Below are 21,419 nucleotides of genomic sequence, written 5' to 3'. Positions count from 1 at the left end.
TGGTTACTGACTTTGGTTATTCTTTTCTTTTACAATTTTTTATTTGTTTGAAGCTGAATATGGACTCCTTAAATGACTATGCCATTAATGATTTGCTAAAGCACAAATATCTTACTCAGTGTAATAAATGTTATGCATATTTAAAGGTAATGCCTGATAATTTGCTTATCATTATTAGAAGAAAATCGAGACATACTGATGATGATTGCACTTGTGCAAGTGGCATAGCTTGGAGAAAGTACAGTTGGTACATTTACCATAAATGTAGATGTTCGAGTGTATTCACTGTTGCAGTCATCACCGGTGGGCTATCCCCGCTGTGGTAGCCCTTGGCCGGCCCGAATACCAGAGTCAATGTTTTTCCTGCATCGGCTGCTGTTGCTTGTGGACTGACGTCAGGTCATCAGTGCTATAAAGAAATGCAGCCGAAGCCATACATCGGTTTTTCTTGCCCTAACCAGTCAGTAACCCAAGGAAATATGGTAAAGTGGTCCTGGTGGCTAAAAGCCACTGTAAGAAGCTTAAGTCTCCCTAGGGAAAGAGGATACGAGTGGGAAGGAGGGAGGGAAACCAGGGCTGCAACAGTGAATACATTTGAACATCTACATTTATGTCAAGTGTACACAACTGTACTATGTTCTTCATGTTTCACTGCTGCAGTCATCACCTGTGGGAGGATTCCCACAGCTGAGGAGAGGGGTGGTAGGATTAGTAAGAGACCTAGGCATGGGTCAGCATGCCCTGCAGAACTTCACAGTCAAACCCTGCCCTAGCCTTAGAGAAAAGAGGTATGTGGTAATGCTTTGTAAAGGTATGGACAGAAGTCCAGGTGGCAACTCCCAAGATGTCCCTGGTGGGAACTCCTCTGAGGAATGCTGTGGAAGTGGAGGCTGCCCTAGTGGAATGGGTATGAATTTAGGGGTGGTTTCCCATGTAATCTGTAGCAGAAATGGATACAGTGTGATATCCATTTGGAAATGGTTTGCTTGGAAATGGTCTTCCCCTCTGCCCCTGGGGCAAAGCTGACAAGAAGTTGGTCTGTTTTCCTGAAGGGTTTAGTATGGTCCAGGTAGTATCTGAGCTGTCTGTGCATGTCTAGTGAGTGCAGAATTCTTTTCCCCCTGTTTTGAGGGTTAGGAAAAAAGGTGGGTAGATGTATGGCCTGGTTGAGAGTCACATTAGATATCACCTTGGGCATAAAGGAAGGATGTGAGAATGGGCTGATCTGTGTTGAAATGAGCTGAAATGGCTGAGGCGTGGATTTTAATAAAGGAGAAGGAGAGGCCACTATTGAGCAATTCTGCTAGGTAGTCCAGGGTAAGAGGGATGGAAGGTTGTGAGGAAATGCCCCTTTTGGACTGGCTCCAGGAGCAGAATCTTTTCCATTTCCCTACTTAAGATTTTCTGGTGTTGGGCCTTCTGTCCTCTGTGATAATGTCTAGGACCCGTTTGCTTAACAGGGACCCCCTGTTCGTCTTTAGAGTATTAGTCATGCTGACAGTCTGAGAGTCTGCAAGTCTGGGAGCCACATTTCCCCCTCCACCTGAGTCAAGAGTTCTGAGATCAGAGGAAACTGCCTGGGGGGCTGTAATGTCAGGCTGTGCATTTAGTGGTACCAATGCTGTCTGGGCCAGTCTGGAGCAATGAGGATGGCCTTTGGTCTCTCCTCCCTTTTCTTGATCAGTACCTTGGGAATAAGACGCAGAGGACAGAAAGCATACACAAAGAGGGAGTTTCAGGGGAAGGTCAAGGCATCCACTGACCACTTTAGGTGGTGATGCTCCCTGGTACAGAATTTTTTTAGCTGATGGGGGTCCAGTAAGTTTCTGCTTAAGTGGTCTGCCAGGGTGTTGTTGATCCCTGGTAGTTATTGGGCTAGTAGGTGTAATCCCAAGTAGGAGGCCGTCAGCCAGAGGTTCATGGCTAACCTGCACAGAGGGTAAGATTGGGTCCCTCCCGGTTTGTTGATGTACCACATTACTGTGGTTTTATCTGTTTTGATACGGAGAACCCCTGGCCTGAGATGGGGTTTGAAGGATGTCAGAGCCTTTTGTACTGCCATCAATTCAATCTGGTTGAAGTGTAAGGGAAGGTACTAGGCATCCCAACGACCTTGGGTGCATCTGCCTGCTAGGTGAGCACCCCAAGCAATGTCCGAGGCGTCGGTGGTGATGGTCTACCTAGTTGGGTGGAAGATGAAGAGAAGACCTTTGTCTTGGCACAGGCCCCTGCCCACCAGAGAAAATCGGTCCTTATACAGGGGATCAGAGGGAGAGAAGTCTCTAGAGGCCGAATGCTGACACCACAGGTTCTTTAGACACCACTGAAGTTTTCTCATGTGAAGCCTGGCCAGAGGAATTAGAAGGATGCAAGATGCTATGTACCCCAAGGCTTGCAGGAACCTTCCTTGCACTGAGGTGACTTCTGGAAGCCAGATGGGTAAAGTAGAGAAGCAAGAAGCTCTGCTTTTCTGGGGATAGGAAGGCCATTTGGGATGCTGTGTCCAGCAGTGTTCCCAAGAGAATGATCTTCCTGGAGGGTGTTTGCTTTGGTTTCCTCTCGCTGATGGTGAACCATAAGGAGGTTAGGAGGGTTTTCACAAAGAGCAGGTCCTGAAGCAGCTGTTCTTTGCACTCTGCCTGAATAAGACAGTCATCCAGATAAGGGTAAATCTGTACATTTCTCTGTCTGCAAAATGCTATGGCTGGGGCTAAGCATTTGGTCAATACCCTAGGAGCAGTAGATAAGCCAAAAGGGTAGCGCAGCGAACTGAAAGTGTTGTGAGCCTGCTCTGAAGTGCAGGAATTTCCTGCAGGATTCCCTTATGGGGATGTGGAGGTAGGCATCTTTTAGGTCTAGGGTCACTAACCAGGCATTTTTTGTCAGCATAGGCAGCAGCTGATGCAAAGATAGCATTTTGAATTTGGGGACCAACATGAAGGTGTTCAAAATGGATAAATCCAGGATGGGGTGCCAAATGCCCTCTTTTCTGGGGACAAGGAATAGTCTGAAATAAAAGCCTTTGCCTGTTTGGTCTGAGAGTACAGGTTCTACTGCCCATTGTGATATGAGAGTTTGGACTTGTTTCAATGCCTCTGCCCACTGATTTGGAGGCAAGTCTGGTGCCCTCCGGGAATTGGAAGTTCATTGAAAGAGAATTTGTATCCCTGAAAAATTATCTTTAAGACCCATTGGTCCTTTGTAACAGAGAGCCAATTTTATTTGCAGAGGGAGAGACTTCCTCCTTGCTTCTGGTGAGCGACAGGAGGGTGGGGGGGGGGGAGACATTGAGAGTTTTTGCCATAGAGGGATGGCCTAGAACTCCCTGCCTTTGGGGTGGAGATGGTCCACTGTTTGGTTTTCTGCTGTCTCTGGGATAGGGGCCTGGGAAGTCTTTACCTGCAGGGCTTACTTTGCCCCTCTGTGCTAGGTGCAGGAAAGGACCAATGCTTAGAAGGAAAATTCCTGCTGAACCTCAGGAGGTTGTACCTGAAAGAAATCTTTTACTGTTTGCATAGATTTTGCTTTGTCTTCCATCTTTTTAAGCACCTCTTCTGCTTTTACTCTAAACAAGCGGTCCTTATCCAAGGGTGCATCAATTAATTTAGACTTGACATGATCAGGGAGAGGTTGTTCCTTCAACCATGCATGTCTCCTAATGACAGATCCTGACACTGCTGCCTAGCTTGAGGCTTCTAGGGCATCATATCCACAGTGTAATGAGTGCTTGGCCACTTGACAAGTAGAGTGCAGTAAATCTGCTAACTCTTTCAAATTGGCACAGCCAGGAAAGGTTGAAATCTTTTGCTTTAATAGTTCCAAAGAGTGTTGTTGATATTTTAACATATGGAACTGACAGATGAGTGCTCTGATAGTTAAGGTTGCAGAGGCGTATACTTTTTACCCCATCTGTCTAAAGCTCTGGAATCCTTGTCCGAAGGAATAGGATTTTTAGCAGAACTAGCCTTAGTTCCTCCAGGTCCCTGTGTAATGACCTCTGGGTCTGCAGCAGGACTTCTGTACAGGTATTTGTGAGAATCAGGTACCCTGTAATACCTGTCAGGTTTACTGGGAGCAGGTGGTAGGGCATCAGGGCCTAAGCTGGATTCATGGAAAACATCATCTGCCACCTCTAAGATAGGGGGAAGGCCAAGGGTCTATGCTGGGGCAGGTCTAGAAACTCTCTCAGTCTTTTCTTAGACTGAGGGAAGTCCTGGGATTCCCAGTAAAAATGTTCCCCGAGGGTGTGAAGGGTTTCCCCAAAGGAAAGGTCTTCTGATGGGGAGGCAGAAGGAATGGATTCCTCTGCATTTGAATCCTCATAAGCAGTCAGAGGTTTTTTGTTCCTCTTCAAAAACGGAATAATCAGATTCCTCAGAATCCTGTTCTGTCAGTATTTCAGGAAAAGGGTGTCTTTTCCTTTTAAAAGTTGTGGCCTGACTGCCCCTGATAAGGGAGATACGATCCCCTGCCATTTTAAGCATTTGAGCTTGGGGAGGTGGAGCAGGAGTAAGATGGTGGCTAGAGGTAGATTTTCTAGGAGTGGCCTGGCTTCTAGGCCTAAGAGTATCCATCGGTCTGAGAGAAACGGTAGTCAGATGAGAAGACATTGTTTTTTGCCTAGATTCGGTAGTGCGAAAGGCCTCCCCGGAAGCCAGTGCCTGCGTCGCAGCTCCAGACCCAACCGAGGCAGAGACAGCCAAAAGCTTGGAAGACTAAGAAGATTTCTGCGGCATATCGGACTCCGAAAGGGTCTCGGTAGAGGCCTGTGTAGATATTGTATCGGGCATCAGGGGCTGCGAAAGTGTCTCACTGAATTCCAGAGAACTGGCGATGGTAGCGGCCGACTCGGAGCCGAGGGATTGGCTCCGAACCCATTAGTAAGAATGAACGGCGAGATTGAACAACTTCACATCAATTGTTTCAGATTGTAAAAAACTACCAGGGGATAGAACATATTAGTCATTTGTTTGTGTTCCCAAAGAAATTACTGTTACTTCAAGTCAAGTTTTACCACCACTGATGTGCAGTGATCATGGGGGTTAAAGGTTAATTTGTTGCTGGATAATTCTGCCAAACTGACATCTAAACCAGTGCAAAGAAGGTTAATTACAGATTATATAGAAGCAAATAGTCACTATGTAAAAGTAACTGGAGTGATGAGTTCAGTGAAAAAACTGCAGATGGAAAGTTTTGAAAGAAATTTTTTTTTTGCATTCAAACAAACAATCAGGATTTAGGCATACAATGACAGGGGGATATATTTCCATAAGAACAGTATACCTGATTAAGATAAGAGACAAAAAATATAAGAAATGGAAGAGTGGTTGAAATACAACTGTGAAAACAAATAAACAAGCTGGACAAACAAACATAATGTGAGACAAGATCAAGAAAAAATTGAAGAAAATTTATATAAAGATATTGGGCATAATAGGAAACCTTTTTACGGATACATAAAATGTGGAACAGGTAAAAACATACAAATTGATAAAACTCTGTGAAAATTCTAAAATTTATTCTCAGACACAACAGATTAAATATATTTACAAAATCTTATGCAAAACAGTCTGGCTCCATAAAGGGAGTGATGATTTGTCTTAGTGATATCCAAGTAACCTCAGGTACTGGAATCAAATTAGATTATATTGAAACAGAACAGCGCAAACAGGATCGAAACAAAGTACAGAGAGGAGAAAGAATTAGTAATAATGACCTGGGAACTCTTCAGCAAAAACGTATAGTACCATTATATCTATTATTTACCAGGTCATATAAATATGGGGAGATTCCTCAGGATTGGAGACATGTACTTAATAAATCTAAGGGGAAAGGGAGTAGGACAAACACAGAGTCATAAGTCTACCTTCATGTTGTAGAAAAATAATAGAGAAGATAATACTGTATAACTTATTGTCAGAATTGGATAGATTGGGACATGAAACTACATATCAGTATGCATATATTGTAAACAGAGCTATTAACACCTGTAACCATGTTTTATAACAATACAATAACAGCTATGAATGAAACATTGTGTTGTGATGAAATTTATATAGATTTAACTTCAGCATTTGACAGGGTCACTCACAAAACACTGATCAATAAATAAGAATGACTAGGTATCGATGTACTCTTGAAAAGATGGACAGCTGCATGGCAGATAAATACGACATGGCAAGTATCCTACAGCAATTAGTCAGGTGAGATTCTTGGTTACAGTAAGAGTATACCCACAATGCTCTGTCCTAGGCCCTTACTTGTTTATACTACCTTTCATATCTAACTTTTTCACCTGAGGCGTTCTACAGTCTAGATGCAGATGACCTAAAATTGGGTATACTGATTACATACGTTAACATGTTTGGAATAGAACCTAAGCTGACCATTTGGGCACAGGAGAATAATATACTGATAATAAATCAAAAGCTAAGCATATGAGATTTGGGAGACAAACAAAGGTGAAAATTTAATACAGCACACAGTAATTGAAACTGTAGATTAATTTAAGGCTCTGGGTTTAAGGGCAGATCCAGCTCTGAGTTTTTCTAATCATATCAACCAATTGGTTAATGACAGTTATAGAACTATAGGTTGTATACAAAGATTTATAAAGTCTAGGAAATCAGAAATGATGAAGTCATTGTTTATTACAGTAGACCCAAACTTGAGTATGGAATAACAATATGGAAAGCTTATAAGAAAACAAGCATGAGTTTTAACTGGAAGGAGTTTTTTTTAGAAATTTGTTCAGCTTGAATAGATTCAGAAAGGTCCTCCAGAGTCCATCCTTCCTGGGAAAGAGAAACAACCTGAAGTAGAAGCCCTGACCCTTTCCTCCCAGGGAACTTCTTCTAAGGTGCCTTATGCAATCAACTGTTGGAAAACCTAAAGGGCTAAAGAAGTTTGGTCCCAATGGGAACCACAGACATGCCCATCAATGCAGAGAGACTCAATTTTAAATTATAACTCTGAAGGAGAATAATGTTTATCCAACTACTGGACATCAGGGAACTAGCTATCTTTGAAGTAGGCCACCCACTCATACAAGAGTTATGACAAAAGGAAGGGGAAATGAGGAGAAAAGATGGAGGTTTTGAGATTAAGAACATAGCATTGACTAGAGGGTTCTTAGACTGAGAGAGTCTTCCAAGCCTCCCCCACTCTGAACATTGCAACAGAAAGCGGGTTATTAGGATGGAGAGAATGTGTTACCCCTCTCCCACTCTACTGCCTTCCACTATGCCATACTTGCTTCTTCTCAGAGGCTTTCTTCTGTTAAACTGCTTGGCTTTGGTCTGCTTTCTTGAGAAATGCCACTGTTAGTTGGGTAATTCCTGCTATACTTGGGGATGAGAAGGTGAAAAAACGGTGCTTCTCTTATTCGTTTTTCCCCATTCTCTTACAGCCATTACAAGATTTCCCTGAAAAGTTGGCCTAAAGAGCAGATTATTATCTGTGGGCACATTTAGGAGCTGCCCTTTTACTTCACCTGGCAGAAACAGCAAAGTTATTCAGGCATGCCTTCTCAGGACAACTCTCAGCTGCCAATCCTAAAAAAGTCTGACCAACTTACTCATTTTGTCTTTAATACCTCAGAACAGAAATCAAAACACATATCTGCCATTTCTTTTATTTTCTTCCCTTGGTACATTACATGTGCCTGGAAAATGCCCTGAATGGTAGCAGAGTTATGAACCTTCTTTCAAAAAAAGTCTAGTATACTGCTTTTCTTATTGTTAGGGAGTGTATTCAAATTTTGGGTCAGTTTTAATCTCAAGACCGTCTCCAGTGATGCCATCACTGTCGGTCATAGGTTTTCTACAGATGTTCTTAAAACTTTTCAGTTACTATGTAGTACTTTTTTTTTTTTGTGGCAGGCAACTATGAATCTAGCATCAGATATACCGACGCAAAGGTATCCCTTAATGAAGGAAACAACACAGGGGCTTGGGTTTTCTATGCCCACCAAACTAGTGCATCTCTTATTGGACTCCCAGCACTTTAAATTCCTACTTAAAATGCTTCCACGTCAGATTCAAGGTGTTGTCAAATAACCTACAATTAGAACCACAAAAAGAGTTTCCCTGTTGACAGTATCAGATCTCACTGGGGATGGTATCCAGGATGAAGAGAAAAGGTCCATCCCCTTTAATGTCTACTACTGATGAGTCTGTTGGCAGACACCCTTTTTTTGCTGAAGGGGTACCCTCAGCTCAAAAGTCTGCATGGCTTAAGGGTTAACACTCTGCCTGACAACAGCATACTTCTCTGCAAACCTCTTATAATCAGAATTTTACATAGAGTGCTAGAAAAACAGCACAGCCTGGATCTCAGGAAACAGATCTAGCCTGCTGACAGGCCTAGAAAATATCTCCAGCAGGTTTTCACTATCAGCTATTAAAATCATAAGAAATATGCAATGACTCATATATCGGGGGGGCAGCAGCAAGACTCTTAAAGGGGTTGATAACCCTATAAGTATCTGGGAACTGGGATTCAGCCCAGTCATCTCAGTACTTCACTGATTGGGGGGGGGGGGGGCTAAAAATGAGCAGACACACTGAATTCCAATGTCTGCCCGGAAGGGGTTAGGACAGGAAAGGACTTCACAAAAGATGGACATGGGGCAGGGGGAGCAAGAGGCAAATCCTCCCCAGTAATGATGGTAGCAGGTCACTGTAGGACAGACAGGGTCTTCATTACCAGATGGACTCTGTCTGCTGAATCCTTATATTTTAGGGCTGTTCTGGTTTGTGCGTCTTCCTTAGCTGTAGGCCAGAGGTATTAGGCTCGCCTAAGAGGTGGCTGACTTTGATCAAGCTTCTATTTTTTCTAATCTAGGTGAGCCGTTTTTTAATAGTACATCAGTGTTCAAAGCAGGAAACCTGGTGTTCTGCACAAGATGAAAAAATGTCTTCTTCACTCAAACTTGCTGGAAGGTTTTCCAAAGATCTCAGAACATTTAGAAAATCCAATCAAGAATCAAAATAGCTAGATCCAACAATAATAGTCATAACAAGCAAAAGAGAGTCAGTAAAAATTTTAACCAAATAAAAGTTCCTAAACTGGGCACTTATTCTCTCAGCCTATTGAAGGGTTCCTAAGAGAGAATGAGAGAGAGTGAGAGCAGACTGCTAACCAATAGCTATAAATAATTGCATGAGAATGTCATTTTTTATAAGCTGTACATTAGTCAGAAATCAGGTAAAAAGAAACTATGCTTGGGCGGGACATCCATGAATGCTCTTGAAAACAGAATGCAAAGGAAGATGTCTTCTCTTGGCAAATTCAATGTTAAATAGCAACCCTTACAACAGAAGTCTTTAAGCAGCATTGTAAAACTTTGCATAATGGCACATTAGCAATGATAACACTATGGTGAGCACTGACACATCTGTAACCCAATGCAACAGCATGAATAAGTAAAACCAGCAGAACGTATAATGCAACTTAAAAACAGAGATAAAAGTGCAGTGAAAGGAAAATCCAGTACAGTAGCAAAAGGTAGTGAATGGGAGCACAAGGAGTTATAAGTATATGACACTACAAAAAAAAAAAAAAAACAAAGGATAAAACTAGGACAAGACTGTAATACACAATGATACTGCCAGAATTACAAAACAGTAAATCAGTGATTAGTCAACTAGAAAACTGCAGTAAACCACATGACGATTGCACTTCTTTATGAAGACTAAACAGCTCAGTACAGCCACAAATTACAAAAGTACATGCAGCTCACCAGTTTGGAATTAAAATCAGGCAGCAGGAGAGGAATTTTACTTATTACACTGAGCATGACAATTGTCAATGTTAATGCAGTTAACAGAAAAATCAAAAGTACAATGATCTTTGTCAGCTCCATTGAAAAAGAGGAATAAACCCTCATTTTTCTGCCAGGCAACTTGGGTTTGACTAGTAGCCCAGAAGCTAAAAAGAACTGACATGGAGAGGCGAAAAAAGGGTGGCAACTCACAGCTCTTCCACCTTGGCGGGGGGGGGCTGGAGCCACAACTGGTCCAAGGGGGAGTACCCCAAATTTTCTGCTAGTCATACAGCAAGTAGCATGAGGAACTAAAGGCCGCACGTATGGAAGAACACATGTACCTATAATGTGGAACTATCTGTGCGTGCCAAAATGCTGCATGAGGACATAGGTGCACAAACTAAAAAAGGACCTACTTTTACAATGGATAATGACCCCCATTCTTGGCATCCAGCATACACATCCAAGAATAACAAATGGGCTAATGGGCTCTTGTCTCGAGGAGGAACAAATGGGGTTGACAAAGCAGCTGAGAAAAAGGCCTGATGGTCATGTAAGTTAGTGCCCCCCACTGAAACAAAAAAGGAAGAAAAGTACAATGAGCTGTGTAGATACTACGCATATGTCACTTGATGTTTTAGCAGTTAACCACAAATCCTACCTACCTGATAGGCATCTATATAGGCAACAGCAAGCTGTCCCTGGTCATACAGCATCTTTTCAAAATGAGGCACATGCCACAGCGCATCTGTAGAATATCTGTGAAATCCCTGCAAGAAAGAAAGCATAACTTGTTAACATATGTTGGTGGATAATCTGCATGTGTTCCACAAAAGGACAGAGAATTACACCCAAACCTAGAGAAGCCATGACTACTGGTGACAACATGGAGTTACAAACAGTGAGACCTCACCTGGTGAGCAGCAGCAATGATTTACATAACCATCAATTAATGTCATTTTGTAGTCTTGAACAACTCAAATTATGTTTAGGTACCTTTTTTAAAATCACCCTCTAAATCCTCTGAAATCAAATAGTTGTGGCATTATACAACGCTGCTGAATGAGGCAATCAGCTTAACATGTCTTCAAGAGAGAAGATTTTCATTAGTTGAATCTTGGGATATGTATCCTACCTTTCTTAGTTATTTTCTCAAAAGAACACATAACTGAGTTCCAGCTAAAATTGGCTTACAACTACAGGTGATGATTACAGGTCCCACAGCAATATATTTAAAACCAATATCTACTCTAGCCTTCTTCTGCTCTTCACAGTGAGGAACATATCCTTCAGGTGGAAAGAGAGGTCTTCCACTACCACAATTATTAAGGGCAAGGATGCAAAAGTACTATAACTAATGGAACAGCTAACATTCAAAACACAATCATGTAACTATGTACAGCAACACAGCTAAAATATCTGTCACATGTAAAGCAGGTGACTAGTGCAGTTGGAAAATTACTTTTCACATTAAAACTAACTACTTGACTGTGCTACCATACACGGAAGGTATATTATTCATAACATATGGAAGGACTTCTTATCAGTATCCATACTGATCACTGACAGTGGAAGCATGTCAAAACAGGTCCAGTTGAACAGCCCCAGTGAATCTTGTCTGTATGGGACAGACTTTCTATTTTTTTTTTTTATTTCTGATAATGGGGCACAGTGTGCAGGCTCATAACTCCATACATGTCATGTGCGTAAACATTCCCGAAGACAGCTTGAGTAGTCAACATTCTGTGGGTCTAGAAACTAAGATTTTTTCTTGGTGAGAGTCCTGTAACTAATTATGCTACTGATTTATTATATTTTAGTTTAACAAATCATTTTTTTTTAATTTAATCAGTGTATTTATCAACAGATGCAAGGGACAGCAATGGGTGTGCCCTTTGCACCAATATATGCAAATTCAGTTATGGGTTTATTTGAGGTGGAGTTTTTGCATAAGCTTAAGCGTTTTAGGAATTTTGTGATTTTATACTGTAGGTTTATTGATGATTTGATTTTTTTATGTAAAGGGGGTGAAAATCAAGTAGAATCATTTGTGGAGGACCTACAGAGAAATCGTTTTGGCCTGCAGTCTGATGGCCTACAAAGGGGAAAGGTTGTAACTTTCCTAGATTTATAGTTGGATGTTAGCGGTAACAATATCAGTACCAGAATACAAAGGAAGCTTGAGAATGGGGCTCATTTTTGGACGGTAGGAGCTGCCACCCGCCCCATGTATTGAATGCTTTACCTTATGGTGAATTGTTAAGGGTAAGTAGGTTGTGTAGTGACCTGGAAGTGTTGGAAAGGGAAATTATGCATACTTGTACTATCTTTAAACAAAGAGGATATGGTGAGGAGTTGATTGTTCAGTCCTTAAAAAAGTTGTTTCAATTGGATGAGGACAGACAAATTTGTTAGTAAAGAAAATGTTGACCCTAAAATGGCTGTGATAGGTTAGAGTGTGGGAGAGAGAGGAAAGTTTATTTTGTAACTGTTTTTAATGTCTTTAGTCATGAAATTGTTAACATTATTACATAGTATTGGGCTTTCCTTTTTAAAGGAAAACTCCACCTTACAACTCAAAAAAACATATTTTTTTCATTGTATCTGTTTTTGAGCTATTTTAATGCCTCAAAATCATTCCTTCTTTTACAGTTTAATGTGTTTCTCTCAAAATGGCGGATGATGGGGCCTGCCATGGTAACGTGATCTTCTTTTCCTGCTTTCATTCCTTCTTCCCAGAATACATTTCAAGTCCTCTTTATATGAATCATGCTAGACACATGGAGGTGGTGCTGTTTTCTCATGCCATTAAGATTGAATGGCAGGACTGTGAAGCATTGTTATATAAACACACATTCTGTAACAGAGCTGCTTCTATGTTTACCTGACTGAACCTCATTTATGTGCCTGCCATAGCTTGTTCTATGCTATACATAGCTGTTAGCTACTTGCAACACAACAAAATTAGATAAGTTTTTTTTTACAATAGGAGTTTTTTGTAGTCCTAAAAGATTTGACAAACCCTCCACCACACTCTCATGCTGAGGTGTGAAAACTCTCACAAAAGCAAATGATCCTTCTGGTACATTTACAAGTGGCAAGTAGTAGGACTCTAAAAACTTAGTCTGTTTGCTGCTTCCCAATGGCTTCAGTGGGAGGATTTTTCAAACTCATGAATGATGCAGAATTAGAATGTCCACCAAATACAAAGCACCAGTGGAGGAAATGAAGCTCAGTCTTTTCTTTGTAGTTCAATTTAATATCGGAAACAACAAAAAAATCACTCCAGCACCACAAAAGACGGAAAATACGAACTTCCAGGCACATTAACGCTATGTCTCCACACTTGCGTTTTCGTTTAGTACACTTCCTCAGATGTGAATGAATACTAATTACAAAAACACTCTACTTTATATATATGCAATAATCAATCAATTTAAATTGTTCTACTGTAATTAATTGACATTAGTAACCTCAGTTCATATCAGTTCATACAATTTAAATTGATTGATTATTGCATATATATAAAGTAGAGTGTTTTTGTAATTAGTATTCATTCACATCTGAGGAAGTGTACTAAACGAAAACGCAAGTGTGGAGACATAGCGTTAATGTGCCTGGAAGTTCGTATTTTCTGTCTTTTGTGGTGCTGGAGTGATTTTTTTGTTGTTTCCGATATTAAATTGAACTACAAAGAAAGGACTGAGCTTCATTTCCTCCACTGGTGCTTTGTATTTGGTGAGTCGTGAATTTGTACTAGCCTCCATTTGTTTTGCAGAATTAGAATGTGCTTTACTAGTTCCTCAGTTATTTCTGTCATGTTCACCCTCCTTTATTTCTATTTTCTATTTATACTTTGGTAACCAGGAAAGTGAACTGGTCCCAGGATCCTTTTCAAGCACAACTTAGGCTACATTGGCAAAGATAATAGCAAGTATTAAATGCACTTGGCATCAAAGAAAAAAATACTGACAGAGACACTGACCAAAACTGCATGTACAACACACAGCCAGTGTGTGACAGTGACCAGGTAAATTATTGAGCAGCATTTACTAGAATGTATACATTAATAATGCTTAACTATACTATGTTGTTTATTATAAATAATTGTAGGAACACATATTGCACACACACACATATACAGTCCGTGCGTGTGTGTATAAAGTACGTGTGCACAAAAGTGTGTGTGTGTGTGTGTGTGTGTGTGTGTGTGTGTGTGTGTGTGTGTGTGTGTGTGTGTGCGCGCGCACATTTAAACACAGTGAAGTACTTCTGGTTTCCTTTTCTTATGTTTCTAATGCAAGGGCACATAGTAATGTATGTTAAAGTCAATTCATCTATATATTATGGTTGCCATCAATTGTCACATTTCCTTTGTGGGCTACAAAATGCTCATGCACTTTAACAATTTAAGGACTGACTCAAAGTCAGTGGGAATCTCTTACAGTGGATATGCATGCACCAGATATGCACCCCCTCTGGAAGGATGTCACAAAAAAGCATAAAAGACCTTTTTATGAACAGTATCAATGTACCTACTTGATAGGGTTTTCACCTGACTCTTTCTGCAGTTCTGGTCTGTGTGTGTGTGTGTGTGTGTGTGTGTGGGGGGGGGCTTGAAATGGTAAATGCATTGATACTTTACAAGAAAAAATATTTTCTCTAAAGGTCACAGAAATCTTTGATACTACATTTAAGTTACCTTAACATATAAACTATAATAAATAACATTTAAAGCTTAGCATTCCAATACTGTTTTGCTGCTTATGTAAATTTGTCAGAATAGTTGACAATTGCCTTTGAAACTCTGACTGATCTAATTGCTTTGTTTTGCAATAAAAGGGGAGTGTTAAGTTCTCCTCCCCTCCACAATAAAAACGGTGGAAAACAGTTCCACAGTTTTCTGCCTCTGTTTATATCAGCTGCTGTGTTCCTGTCATTTAGCAGGATTAATTGCCCATTTAAGATTGACAGCAGTACCTGACAGGTTAAACCACAGACTTAACTGTGACTATAGTATGTCATGTAGGTAAAGACGAATTTCTCTGCAAAGTATGGGAGAAGTTGAGTTAAAAAAAAAAGTAGGTGGGCTTTCTCTTCCTTTGACTCCAATGCAAGGAAATAAAGTTTTAAAAAGTACAAGCAGGTTTTTGGTAGCTACACAATGCTGGAATCATACTGTAGGGAGAAAAGAATCCTGAAGATTGAGTTAAACTGTATGAGAGGGTGGAGTTTTCCTTTACGAGTAAAAATTGTGTTAAGTAGTTGTTGTTTGTCTTTCAGCTTTTCCCGGTTAGGGGTCGCCACAGTGGAACTCCGGTCTTCTAATGATTGGCAGTAGATTTTCAAGAAAGCAGAGATGCCAGCTTGACATCCAACCTTCAACAAAGGGATGCCCATTTACGCATGTCTTTCGAACACCCACCCAACCGCGGGGAGGACATGCAGACTCCACACAGAAGGCACTCCCTGCACTCCAGCCAAGAATCAAACGGAAGAACCTCTTGCTGTAAGGCAACAATACTACCACTGCACCACCGTGGCATATGGTAAAAATTGTGTTAAGAATTTATATAAATTCCCTTTAATATCTTATAAGAAAGGTAGACGTACTAAAGACATGGTTGTGCATAGTTAATTTGTTGCCCCCAGGAATAGTCCTAATAGAACAATGGAAAATTTGGGAAAAGGTCACTTGCATATTATCACAACCAGATTTGTAACCGATAATACATCATCATCTTTCGGCTATTCCCATTACGGGTCGCCACAACAGATTATCTGTTTCCATTTCTTCCTGTCCTCTGCATCATGCTCTTTCACACCAACCGCCTGCATGTCCTCTCTCACCATATCCATAAACCTTATCTTAGGCCTTCCACTTTTTCTCTTACCTGGCAGCTCCATCCTTAGCATCCTTTTCCCAATATACCCAGCATCCCTCCTCAGCGCATGTCCAAACCAACGCAATCTCGCCTCTCTTGCTTTGTCTCCAAACTGAGCTGACCCTCTAATATACTGATTCCTAATCCTGTCCATCCTAGTCACACCCAGTACAAATCTTAACATCTTTAACTCTGTCACATCCAGCTCAGACTCCTGCCTTTTTGTCAATGCCACCATCTCCAATCCATATAACATAGCTGGTCTCACTACCCTCTTGTAGACTTTCCCTTTCACTCTTACTGGTACCAGTCTGCCACAAATCACTCCTGACACTCTTCTCCACCCATTTCACCCTGCCTGTACTCTCTTCTTCGCCTCTCTTCCACACTCACCATTACTCTGAACTGTTGATCCCAAGTACTTAACCTCATCCACCTTTACTAACTCTACTCCCTGCATCCTCACCATTCCTCTACCCTCCCTCTCATTTACACACATATATTCTGTTTTAGCCCTGCTGACCTTCATTCCTCTTCTCTCTAAAGCATATCTCCACCTCTCCAGGGTCTCTTCAACCTGGTCCCTACTCTCACTACATATCACAATGTCATCTGCAAACATCATAGTCCACGCGGCCTCCTGTCTGATCTCATCTGTCAACCTGTCCATCATCACTGCAAATAAGAAAGGGCTCAGAGCTGATCCTTCATGTAATCCCACCTCCACCTTAAATGTATCTGTCACTCCCCACCGCAGTCCTCACCAATGTCACACTACCCTCGTACATATCCTATACCACTCTTACATACTTCTCTGCCACTCCCGACTTCCTCATACAATACCACATCTCCTCTCTAGGCACCCTGTTGTATGCTTTCTCTAAGTCCACAGACACAATGCAACTCCTTCTGACCTTCTCTGTATTTCTCCAACACTCTCAGAGCAAACATTGCATCTGTAGTGCTCTTTCCTGGCATGAAACCATACTGCTGATCACTAATCGTCACGTCCCTTCTTAACCTAGCTTCCACTACTCTTTCCCATAACTTCAAGCTGTGACTGATCAATTTTATCCCTCTGTAGTTACTGCAGCTCTGCACATAACCCTTATTCTTAAAGATCTACCCTCCTCAGGCATCCTCTGACTTTCCAAAATTTCATTAAACAATCTGGTTAAAAATTCCACTGCCATTTCTCCTAAGCACCTCCATGCTTCCACTGGTATGTCATCTGGGCCAACAGCCTTTCCATTCTTCATCCTCTTCAGAGCCATCCTTATTTCCTCCTTGCTAATCTGTTTCACTTCATGATTCACTATCCCCACATCATCCAACCTTTTCTCTCTCATTCTCTTCATTCATCAGCCCTTCAAATTACTCTTTCCATATACTCAACACACTCTCCTCACTTGTGAGTACGTTTCCCTCACTATCCTTTATCACCCTTAACTGTTGCACATCTTTCCCAGCTCTGTCCCTCTGTCTAGCCAATCGGTACAGGTCCTTTTCTCCCTCTTTAGTGACCAATCTCTCATACAAATCTCCATATGACTTATCCTTATCCTTCGCCACCTCTCTCTTTGCCATGCGCCTCATTTCCTTATACTCATGTCTACTTTCTTCATCTCTGACAATCCCACTTCTTCTTTGCCAGCCTCTTCCTCTGTATACTCTCCTGTACTTCGTCATTCCACCACCAGGTCTCCTTGTCCTTCTTCCTCTGTCCATAATACACAAGCACCAAAAATTCATATGGTGGTCACATGGTGACTGAAATATTTCACGTTATTGTGTCCATTTCAAAGTGTATAACTAATTAAAATGTACCCAGACTTTTTAGGCTCTTGTCCTCCCATTATTTCAGGTTTTCCCCACATTTCATGCAATACCATGTTGACACGAATGGCTGTCATTGTCACTTCTTTGGCAAAACTTGCCTTCAGTTATGGCAGAAAGGTTAATATCAAAGGTAGAATTGGTAATGCCCGTTTTCAGCTTGTTACATGTAGTGATCATATTCTTGCAGTCCAAAATGTAATGGGCTGTTGTATATAACTGCTGCTTTGCTCCAGTGTACACAGTTTCACTACCATTGCACATATACATACCTGTACCTGTCAACTGTCCAGATTTGCGCACATTGTCCAGCTTTTTGACACATAATTTTGGTCTGTCCCTCATAAGAATGTGCAATTGTGTACCAAGTCAGCAGGATGACCTGAGGATAGATGTCAGTAAATAATAATACACATACGCCGTATGTGTAGCAGCAAGTTAATTTTACTTTTCAGTACGTGTCACTGGCAAAGGGCGCTACCCAGGAATACGCATTTAGCCATTATTCCTGTTAGTGTTTCAGAACCAAAGTGATAAATACTAATTTGCGGTTAACACACCTCTTTTTAATTGCACATATACTTGTTCCTTGATGACACTATGAATTACACCAGATTAGAAATCTGGCTGTGATAATACGCAAGTACTAGGAACAGTTGCATGTGGGAAGTGCTCAGTATGTAAATATATAGTGAGATTTTTTGAGAGAATTAATGGGGATGAATATTACCCTATAGCATCTTATACTTGTATAAGAGTGCAGGAGCACATTAAATACATAAATAAAAACTGTGACAATCCTGTTGCTATACATTTTAATATGGTGCATGAGGAGGTGTTCACAGACTTGAAGGCATGCATTTTGGAACAAATCCATGAAAGGGATGTTTTTGTATTAAAAATAAAAAAGAAGTTATGTACTCACCATAATGTTCCATGTTTGTTGTCCTTGATCTCCCCTTCCTTCTTGCTGTTTGAGTTCGGAGCCGATCCTCGGCTCCGACTCGGCCGTATACTATAGCTCGAGAGCTTTTACTGGCTCGAGGCTAGACCCTATCCCAGCATGCCTAGCAGTAGTTCCCCAGATCTCATTTGTGATAACCCAGTACTAGACCATACAGTTAGAAAACGATATAATCTATTTTACATATCAGAGGACACCTACGTATAAAGGTGTAAACCATCAACAAGAGTAAAAAGTGGAGACTAGGACTAACCAAAAGGTACGGTAAAAAGGAAACTCAGCCAGTATAACCAATAAAAACAAGGAATTCTTCTCGATCCTCCAGGAAGGGGGAAGGAGAGTGGGATACAAGAAGGAAGGCAAGCTCAAGGCCAACAAACATGGAATGTTATGGTGAGTACATAACTTCTTTATGTTATGTTGTCTGTATCTCTGTTCTTGCTGTTTGAGACCACATCCCCAGCACCTGATTCTTGGGTGGCTCACTGGAAAAAAATCTTCAGGACCGTGGAGCCAAAGGATGCCCTGTTCCGGGGAAGCCACATATACTTTGTAATGAGTGATAAGCCCATGTAGCTGCCACACAGATCGAATCCAAAGGCAGTCTGGCTTGAAAAGCAATAGAGGTAGCCAAGGCCCTTGTTGAGCGTCCTTTAATTTTCCCTGGAAGTTTTTGTTTATGCAAATCGTAGATGAACAATGGGTTAGATTTTTCCCTGGTCCTGTGTAAATATAAACGTAACTGTCTATGAACGTCTAACTGATGAAGCTTATACTGTGCCTTGTTGCCATGATTGGGGAAGAAAACTGGAAGCTCTACAGATTGATTCAAATTGTAGTCAGAACACACCTTGGGTAAGAAAGAGGGGTAGGTTCTGAGAGAAACCCCATCTTTGTGTAAAATCAAGTACGGGGACGAATAGATAAGGCCTGTAATTCTGAAACCCGTCTAGCTGAGGTAACTGCAACCAAAAAAAGGGTCTTCCAAGTTAGAAATTTTAGTAGACAAGAAGTAGATAGTTCAAAGGGGGGGGGGATCAGAGCATCTAAAACTAAATTTAGATCCCAGGGGGGGAGTTCTCTTATTGGAGGTCTTAAGAGGGTAGCCTTACATAGTCTATGGGACATGATACTGGAGTCCATTTCTCCGATATGGAAATTAGAAATGGCAGTTTTCCTCAAGAAATTAGAGAATCTTTGAAATAGGTGCAGAAAAAAGATCAACCTGATTTTTGCCTGCCCAACAAGAGAACAGGTTCCATTTACTAGCATAAAGTTTCCTTGTAGCGGGCTTACGGGAAGAAATCAAAATGTGTCGAACTGCCGGAAGCCTGGCTAAAACCAGAAGCGGAGAAACCAAGCTGTCAGCTTGAGAGATTGAATGGAGAGCCCCTGGCTGATGCATCAAGAGATCTGGTGCTGGGTCCAGGATCCAAGGGTCCCTTTGCAGGTGAGGCCAAAGGAATGGGAACCATATCAGACAAGGCCAGTAAGGGGCAATGAGGATTAACTTGCAACCCAACAACTGTGCTTTCTGAAGAACCTTGGGGATCAGGGGAAAGGGTGGAAAGGTGTTAAGCAGTCCTGGGGGCCAATCATTAACAAGTGCATCCCTGGATGACTGTCCCGGTGGTGGGACTAGGGCAAAGTAGCAGCTGCATTTGTTGTTGAAGGGAGTGGCAAACAGATCGCAGCATGGCTGGCCCCATTTGCGAAAAAATCAAGTCTACAACTTCCTGCCTCAGGGACCACTCGTGAGGCATCAGAATAGTCTTGGCTGAGCTTGTCCATGATCATGTTGGATTTCCCTGGGATGTGCGTTGCAACCAGAAAGCTTTGGGAAGACATTGCCCATTGCCAAACTCGTAGAGCCTCTCAACACAAGGGTTAAGACCTGGTTCCACGTTTGCTGATGTACCATACTACCGACATATTGTCTGTCTGAATTGCTATAGTCCCAGTAGGTAGAAAGTCCTGAAGTGCTTGCAACACCAGAAGCATCGCTCTCATCTCCAGGACATTGATGTGCAAGTGATACTCATGGTTCCTGCCAAGTCCCTTGAACAGTCTGCCCCAGATAATGCCCCCCCACCCTATCTGGGAAGTATCCGTGGTCACTGTGGCTACAGGTTGGGGGGGGGGCAGAAACGGCCTGCCTACTGTTACCATAAGGGAGTGAAGCTACCACTCCAGATCCTTTTTGCAGGATTCCGTGATCAGAATCTGATGTGACAAGAGTAAATCCTGGAATGACCATTGTGCAAAGAGGAGCCACTGCAGAATTCTCATGTGGAAGTGAGCCATAGGAACTAGAGTGATTGCCGCTGCCATAGAACTATGAGAACAAATCTAGCCTGAATTCTCTTTTTTTGTCAACAGCATTGCAACTTGGCGACGGATCGCTAACACTCTTTCTTGACTCAGCTTTGTTATCATGGCCCTTGTGTCTAAATCTGCACATATAAAGGTAATGTACTGACAAGGCAACAAGGCAGACTTTTCTTAGTTTATGGTGATCCCCTAGCTGAGAACAAGAATGAATTGTGGATTCCCTTGCCTTGATTAGCTGATGCTCGGTGGTGGCACTAAGGAGCCAGTCGTCTAGATATGGAAATACCCGGAATCCTAGACACCTCAGGTGAGCCGTAACTACTGCCATGCATTTGGTGAACACAATGGGGGCTGTGGTGAGACCAAAGGGCAGTGCTCTGAACTGATAGTAACTGGCTCCCAGCCAGAAGCATAGACATCTCCTTGACTGTCTGTCCATTTTTATGAGGTGGTATACGCATCCTGGAGATCCACAGAGCACATTCAATTGTCCTGTCCCAGAAAGGGACGAATGGACTGCAGTGTTACCATCCTGAAAGTACAGTTGTGTACACTTACCATAAATGTAGATGTTCGAATGTATTTAATGTTGCAGTCATTACATTTGGGTAATCTGCTAGCAGGTTGCCCTCAGTCG

General features: G+C 41.8%; 1 protein-coding gene across 2 annotated transcripts in view; it reads right to left on the bottom strand.

Annotated features, from left to right (window-relative positions):
- Window positions 1-21,419, bottom strand: part of SPATA20 (spermatogenesis associated 20) — a 2,234,575-nt gene that overhangs the window by 1,502,243 nt on the left and 710,913 nt on the right. For both annotated transcript variants that reach the window (XM_044087351.1, XM_044087352.1), the window contains exon 8: window positions 10,432-10,536. In XM_044087351.1, the coding sequence (XP_043943286.1) occupies window positions 10,432-10,536 (105 nt within the window). The remainder of the gene's footprint in view (window positions 1-10,431; window positions 10,537-21,419) is intronic.

The sequence above is a fragment of the Protopterus annectens genome, chromosome 11.part0 (assembly GCF_019279795.1).
Source record: "Protopterus annectens isolate FY-2018-M chromosome 11.part0, PAN1.0, whole genome shotgun sequence".
Classification (NCBI taxonomy): Eukaryota; Metazoa; Chordata; order Ceratodontiformes; family Protopteridae; genus Protopterus; species Protopterus annectens.
Note: the sequence above shows the minus strand (reverse complement) of the source record. Positions and strands in the feature narration are given on the sequence as shown.